Source organism: Misgurnus anguillicaudatus, chromosome 20, assembly GCF_027580225.2.
Source record: "Misgurnus anguillicaudatus chromosome 20, ASM2758022v2, whole genome shotgun sequence".
NCBI classification, from domain to species: Eukaryota; Metazoa; Chordata; class Actinopteri; order Cypriniformes; family Cobitidae; genus Misgurnus; species Misgurnus anguillicaudatus.
The window spans coordinates 38,901,899-38,910,299 of NC_073356.2; the positions used below are offsets into that span (position 1 = coordinate 38,901,899).

At 36.4% G+C, this 8,401-nt stretch overlaps 1 protein-coding gene across 1 annotated transcript; it reads right to left on the reverse strand.

Moving 5' to 3' along the window:
* Positions 1 to 733: 733 nt before the first annotated feature.
* tnfrsf11b (tumor necrosis factor receptor superfamily, member 11b) lies at positions 734 to 3,895 on the reverse strand. The gene is made up of 4 exons (XM_055220800.2): positions 3,695 to 3,895; positions 3,197 to 3,575; positions 1,917 to 2,096; positions 734 to 1,572 (listed from the first exon to the last, which is right to left on the reverse strand). The coding sequence occupies exons 1-4, from the start codon at positions 3,704 to 3,706 to the stop codon at positions 1,265 to 1,267; spliced, it is 879 nt and encodes a 292-aa protein (XP_055076775.2). The 5' UTR covers positions 3,707 to 3,895; the 3' UTR covers positions 734 to 1,264.
* Positions 3,896 to 8,401: the final 4,506 nt, after the last annotated feature.

The following is an 8,401-nucleotide window of genomic DNA, read 5'->3' on the forward strand; positions in this document are numbered from 1 at the left end:
TGCTTCTGTTATATGAATTTGCAAAAAGTCCTAATTTAACATAACGTCAGCTATCATATCTTAGGAAAGTTTCTGTAATACACCCCAGGGATCAACGCAAATCATTTTTTATACTAGCCCGGTCAGGTTAGTGGTTCAGGTTTTTACTTGCCCTGCAAAAATGGTCACTGGCCCCAATAAAAATAATTCAGTGTCTGTCACATATTTAAAAATACATAATTCAAAAGTCAAATATAATTGTATACATATACAACAGACATGTTCCAACAAAAAAGGCTCCCAACTTTTCTGCTTTACCCGTAAACTGACAGCAAACTGTGCTAAATATTGCATTGTTTAGTAAATGTCTGCTTCCAAGATGTTAAATATATTAATTAAAAAATATATATTTTAGTGACTGAGGGTGAAGCACTGGCCCTATCGGGCAAGACAAGTGACAATACATTTTACTGGCCCCAACATCTCTCACGCTTGCCCCGGGGGCACCAGGCAGTCCTTTATGTTGAGCCCTTCACCCCCAGGAGCAGACCTGTTCAAGTATTTCATACTCAGTTTTCTAAACTGGATTAAACATTTTATTTGATTGAAATGAAGTGAGTAAAACACAGATTTAGTACTGTACTTCAAGTCCTCTTTTAAAAACACTCTGTGCTTCTGTTTTTCATTTTCTTCTTTGTCCCCTAAATTCAATCCCCAAACACAATTATGAAGAAATAATCCACTAAAACATCCGTTCAATATGCTTTATGTTTATTTAAAAGTTCAACACAGCTGCAAGAGACTTGTTGTTAGGTTTAGTGTTGGTAGTTTTGTATTTAAATAAAATAAATAAATAAAACTGATGTATTGTATAATATAAATAACACATTTAATACAATCACTTTTAATTATAAAACCCATTTTTTTCAAAATGATATTTACAAAATGCCAAAGGTGGTATAAAACCTTATCAAGAGAGCATTTTTAGTTAATTGAAAACATTTTGAAGTGCACAAATATGACATTCATCACTTTAAAAGCTATTAGAGTTTCACTTGAGCTTTAAAGAAATTGAATCCAACTAATTTCTGCCTATATTTAACCACAGTCAAAACACAGAAATAATTTAGGAACAAGACTTCAAATCATACAGTGATATTTGACATAAAGTGAAAAATCTAAATGTATCGCCTAAACTACAGCAAATTTGATAAAGTAGTCACAACAATATTAAGATGTCCCTCAGCAGTGTTCATGTATAACAGAAGTCAAACAGATCAATGCTTTATGAAATCACATTCATGCCTTTGCAGTGATCGGCAAACATCTGAAATTTCTTAATTTTGTGTCCGATTCTGTCTGCCAGCAGATCCAGACGTGATCTCTTCAGCATCTCAGGCAGATTAAGCAGTTCTTCCACTGACGCTCGACCGATCCAGTCTTTAATCCGCTCGGCTGGATCTTCTGTGCTCCATTCGGATCTGACCGCGTGCCTGCGCAGTCGCTGATTGACGAAACGCTTCAGGCGTTGTGGGGAGATCTTCTGGTGGACAAACAGACCGGACACAATCGGCCTGAATAAATCCAGCCAACCTGAGAGAAAAAAACATCATCTGAGCATTCACCAGTAAGTTAACTAACATATATACTTCTAACCAGAATAAGAGAGTTTATCCAAACCAGCTTGTGGATAAAACAGAATTGAAGTTGAATATTTGATGATTAAGAGAGATTACTGAGCATTGCATAACTGTTTGCTGGACAAAGACATTAAGGTATAAAGACAAGGATCATTCGGTTCAATGTGAATGAAAGCCTCATCTGTGATGTGTCTGGAGATTATGATGGGCTGGATGTTTTCAGATGGTTATTGATATGATTGACATGACAGGTCGTTCTGCTATTGAACTCAAATGAAATGTGTGTTGTACTCTCACCTTGAGCGTTGATGTGATCGCATGTGGTACACACGTTGTCATGCCACTTGGTTCCCTGTATCACGAGCTGCTCGTTCATCACACAAACGCTGTGATTGACACATGATGAGTGTGTTTTTGTGATGTCAGCGAACTGTCCATCTGGACACAACTCACACACTGTGTCTCTGTGTGGACTCCCTGCAAACACACAAGGCTTTTTTACATTTTTTAATTATAAATAATCATTTTATTTCCATTCTGTAATCATTTAATAATCATTCTGTTCTGTAATCATCAATTCTGTAATGTTCAGCTGATAAGTGCATTAAAGACCATCCATTAATTTTCATGCATTAAACGTACGAATGGCATTAAAGAGCACCTATTATCCGATTCACAATTTTACACATCCTTTAGTGTGTAAGTGTCTATTAGTTCATGTACAAATCCCAAAGTAAACGATGATGGAAGCTATTATCTCTTTGTAAATCTCTTTTCTTGGACTACAACAAACACACGGATTGTAGACACTTCCTAGGCCGGTTGACGTGGACACGACGCTCATTATCATAATTTTGCCGCCTTCTGACTTACAGCCTATCGGTAGTATATGTTTTAAAGACTTTACTACTGACTAAACCATGAAGTTTCTTGCAGTGCAGAGTAGCACTTGTTGTTTGTCGTTTCTACGATCACAAATGCAGACCTGGTTTTATGTTTTGGTATCCTTACCAATCTGTTATGTTTTGCTCAAGCTGCGCAAGTAAAGTTGATCGATTCGGCACTTATTGATAAGGTAGTAAAGACGATATTAACTCCTGTCAGCGTTGCATTGGGCGCTAATCTTTTAAACATGGTAAAGAGCGTCACATATCCAGTGATGTCAGAGGTATTCAGGCCAATCACAATGTACAGATTAGCCACTGCCCTTTTCAGAACGATGAGTACTGTACAAAAAAATCAAGGCGTTTCAGAGAGCCAGGGCATAGAGGAGCAACACGGTATGTGGAAAATAATGTGTCCTTTTTAACCACAAACCACGCAGACACATTGCATTACACAAATACATAAAATAATGTTGTTGTTTAAAATGAAATAGGTGCTCTTTAAAATGAAGTGTTCGAGAAAGCAAATTGACTTGACACGAACCACGTTACGCTCCCTCACTCCGTTGCTTGGCAACCGTAAACAGCCCGCACTAGGACTAATAAACGTGTTTTAGTTCTGGTTTATGTTGTCTCTCGTCTATGAAAGCAGTCATTATTGGTACCCTGGTTAAATGATAATGAGTACCCTACCTGCCGTCTTGACTCCGTGTCCCGGTTTACACGTCGCGTGTCTCCGGCAGAAGTGCTGATCCCAGAAGAGTCCGCGCTCACACTCGCACACGGTGTTCGCGGTCCCGTTACATGGCCGCACGACCCGCTGCAGGTCTGCGCACGCGTCGCACATCAGACATTGGGGGATGTAGTTCCAGAATTCCGTATACAGACCCGCGACGCACGGGACGCACTCCGTCCGACGCGAGCTCGTGCAGTGCGCGCGCAGACGAAAGCCCGGCGGACAGCGCTCGCATACTAGAATCTGGCGGGTTACCGGATCCGTCCGCTGATACGTGCGCTCCTCTGACGAACCGGCGCACAACAGGAGCGCCAAAATCAATACTGTAAAGAAAAACTAGAGCGAGAGAGAGAGAGAGAGAGAAAGAGAGAGAGAGATGACATGAGATGAGATGAGATGAGATGAGACTTAAGGCATCTGATGATGATCGGAATTGGAGATCTGATGTCACTCACCATTCTGCGCATTTCATCTATCAGACTTCACTGATGTTGCGCTCAGCGCGCTCGCGTTATATTACGCGCGTCTGTTGATCCCACCCATTCAGAATTATTCACTGTCATAAGAACGAACAAAATCATACTGACAGATTTTTTTTTGGAAGATTTGCAAAAACATCAGTTTCTGTATTACACGCACGCACATTTATTTGGAGATTATATTGTGACGTCTGTTTCTCAGGAATCTGTTCATATACTCTACACACTTCACATGTGGCTTTACCAGGTAACAATACCAAACCTAAAACAGCCTAGCAACACCATATAATAAATACAGATCCTGAATCACTGAGAATGATCACTAATATAACAAATTAATACATCATTCTTTCTTCATCCATCTGTATTCTGTAGCCTATACCACTAAGCCAGTATTATCCACTGGGAAATGTATTTTTTTCCATATTAGTATACATATTAGGCATCTGATTCAGGAATATTAAATAATTTATTTGAACAAAAAATTGCAAAGTTAACAACAAATTAGTGTTTAGTAAATGAACAATAATGTTGAAACAGAGGCATTTTTCTATTTGTTTTCTGGTTTTGGCTTTTACAACATTTTAAAATTTAAAGTCGAGTCAGAAGTTTGCATACCAGAAAACATTAAAGGAGGAGACATCAAGTTTAAAGGATGAGAAATGACGCCCGTTTTTCCACAGTAAGAGTGAAGTTTACTATAGTAGGCTACAGAAGAATTGATAAATATCTTGTTCAGTGATAATTTCTTTAATCAGTGTATTATGATATATTGATTGTAGTGATCTTAAATTGATGTTTAGGCTTCTGTGGCAGCAGGTCTTTTCTCAAATTTTTTAGTTAATATATAGTTATAATATATTCAGTGGGATGCACAAGGAATTATTTGTATAGCACATTTCATACACAGAGGTCATTCAAAGTACAGTAGAAATGAGAAAAGAATATATAAAAGAGAAAAAAGAAAATGTAAAAATAATAGATAAAATCACAATAAAAACAAAGATACATGAGAATTTAGAATAACAATGAAAGAAAATAAATGTGATTTTAATAAAAAAAAGTTTAAAATGTTAAAAAGAATAAAATAGAAGTAAAAGTGACCAGTTATAAGATACAGAAAGATTCGTCAACATACTTTAGATACTTCAAATATTTTTCACAGCTGTATGTGATTTCGATCAACTTCAAGTCAAAAAATAAAATTTCTTTCGGAATCGTTCCTGATGCATCCCTGATTAACCAACACACCCTACTATTTTAGGTTAGTTTTTATATACTTCCTGCCTGCCTGATTTGCTCAATTCGGGGATCCCCTATCTGAATGGAAGAGTCTGAGAATCACAGGTTTTGTGGCTTTACACTGGTGGACCTACCTATGGGTCTATAGTGCCTTTTCCTCTCTACATGGAGAGGCGAAAAACCTCATCACACTTTCTGCCACTTAATGGCATCTGGTGTGTATATACTGTACATTTGTTTTACATGCCTGTATATTTACACCCGCCTAGATATGAGATCACTCAAATGTCAAAATATGAATGATGAATGTTTGATTCTTGTGTGTGTGTGTGTGTGTGTGTGTGTGTGTGTGTGTGTGTGTGTGTGTGTGTGTGTGTGTGTGTGTTTGTGTGTGTGTGTGTGTGTGTGTGTGTGTATACTGACTTTAATCTGATATGCATATATTCTAATAATAATTTAATCTGAGGGTGCGTTGACATTTGTTCAGGGGTGCTTAGCATCCTTAAATTCCTGGCCTGAGTAAATATCCCAAATATTCTAACAATCATAAAGATTTCGTAGCTCCTTTAAAGATATTAAAACTTGCATTTGATTTGAAATAATCAGATCTGAGAGAGCAGTCTGAGCAAAAGATGTTTCACAAAATAACATTTGAGAGTTTTCATCAGTCTGGTGCATCTAAAGAGATTTACAGAGACATTCATCTGATTAATGATAGATTGATTTGTCTGAGATCAAATCTGTGATATATCATTGATTTTAAAAACAGAACGGCAGGATCATTAAACAAAACTAACTTGTTTAATTGTTTTATGGAATTGAATTGTTTACTTTTTAAATTTAAATGAGAATCATGTCATGATATTTTTCTTCTGAATCTTGATCAATCACCTCATCTTTGATTCTAATATATAAGGATTCTCTTTTATTTATTGAAAAACTACAGGGAATCTCAGGTTATCTTTAAACCTTCAGAGAGATGACTCTTTTCCTATCACCATGTGTAGTTCAATTAAATGTGTAGATATAAATATTAAGATAGTTTGCCAGCAGATTCATCACATTATTGAGTGATTTAGGTCTGAGGTTTGACTGAGTGAATCAACCTTGAATCATTTCTTCTCAGAAGACTAAATAAATGCAATTATGAGAGTTGTTTTTATAATTGTCTCAACCCGTTGCAGTAAATGTGCTGTAAGTACAGGAGATGACTGGATGCTCCATCAGTAATGATATTACAGATTCCTGACTGTTATTATATAGACCAATAATATAATAGTGACGGTAAAACAGCAAAAACATTGAAGGACAATGAGCGGAAAGAGTGATAGTATAAATGGTAAAAAAAGCAAAAGCTTGACCTTGAATCCACTGTTATTCACTTTGGATAATCTACTGTATGAATAACAGTGTAAGTGTATGATGTTTAAGGATTAAAGGAGATTATCTTTCAGATGACGCGGATTATAACATAAAACAAGACAACATGATGTGAAGGATGAGTGTTTTTCAACAGGTTGAAGGGATTTCTTCATTAATGTAATATTGTAAAGATGTGATTTACTGCACGTGTCTGTGTGAGGAGCAGTAAATAAATGAAATGTTGCCCTCTGTTGGCATAAAGAAATCACACACATTCATTCATCTCTCTTGCCTTCATGTTCATTAAGAAATGTTTCTACATTAATTTATAATAATCCACTGTTTATCAATCACACACATTATGTTTTGTTTCTTTTACTGTCTTTTTATCTTCAAACACTGTCCTTTCTAAAGAATCTGATAGCTTAATAACCCAGCTAGCAATTTTGGCTAAAACAAGGTTAAATTTGGGCTGTCAGTGTCAAGTCGAATAGACGTCTAAGCCCAAGAATAGATTATGCGTATATATGCTTAAAACATTAAAAGAAATGAAAGCAAACACCTGTTGACTTTGCTTACATGATTAAATATCAGACATCTTCAAGTTATTTAGGCAAAAATGGCATTTAAAGGTGCAGTGTGTAGATTTTAGCGGCATCTAAGTGAGATTGTAAATTGCAGTTCAGTCCATCGTTCACCGAAACACACAAAGAAGCTACGGTAGCTGCTACAGGACAAACATGTTGTTGTCTGAGACAAAATACAGTAGTGACAAAATGTGCTCCATAGAGCAGTTCGTCTGTTTAGGGCTACTGTACAAACATGGCGGCACAAAATGGCGGCTTCCATGTAAGGGGAATAATAACGCGAATTGGGTGACATGTTTGCATATGTAGCATAAGGTAATTAAACAATACACTTCTTTAAACACCATTGATAATATAGTTATGTATATTATATTGCATTTCAGTCATTAGATCCTTCTAAAAGTTACACACTGCACCTTTAACCAAATTCAAGGTTATTTGGTTTGTTTATAGCTGGACTTTATTGGGTCTATACTGCCCTACGAAACCAAAGCGCAGTAATTTCAAATTTGAGTTAAGGGTTAAAATGGGCTTTGTGAGATCTGTTGTGTCTTGGCACAAAGTCTCCTGGTTCAATTTTGTCCCATTTCAGAGAAACGTGTGTGCCAAAATTTCAGTAACATGTTTGACTGGCTGGTGTAAAAAACATTTTCGGTGTTTCAGTGTTTGCGTAGTTACTGCACTTAGCCTTTGTAGGCCAGTATAGTTAGCTGTCATTTTGTCTTGGTTTTGCTCGCTGTGAATGTACATACAGAAGACATTGATCATTTATTCTTTATTTCCATCATGTTTCTGTCACATCACTCAGCGCGTGCGTGCGTGTGAGTGCGTGTATATATATGTATACATGTGTGTGTGTGTGTGATATTAAATGAGAGTAAATGAGATCTTCCTGAGTAAAATACTGTTGTATAGTGTTTATTATGTGTCAGACTGTGTTTGATAAAAATCTAAAAACATGATCTGACTGGAACCTCGAGCTTTGAGTAAAAAGGAGTAAACAGTAAACATGTGAAGAGTCATATGAGCATCTCAAAACAAAAACACTGATGTTTGTCTATATAGTAAGAGTGAAAGCAGAAGTGTTATTATAATGATGATGTCATCACTGAGTTCAGCAGTATTAGTTAAAGTAGTAATCTGGATTTAAGTTTGGTGAAGAACAATTAGCATACTAAAAACAGCTAAAATTATTCTTGAAGAGATAAATGACTAAGTTAAAAGTCTAAGAAGTTTATGCAAGCGGTCACATGTCTTTAGTTGCTCTGTGCTGACTTACAGTCAATTCAATCTATAGACGGTTTCAGCAGTAACAACATAAACAAGCCGCTGTCGTGGTCATCACATAACTTCCAGTAAACTCTGCTAAGAATAAATAACAACAAAGTTCTTTAAGCGTAGTTTATTTATATAACAAACAAAATAAACAACACAGATTACCTAGGAAACCAAAACATGTGTTATTTTCGATGGGCATTTGTTCAAGAGATCA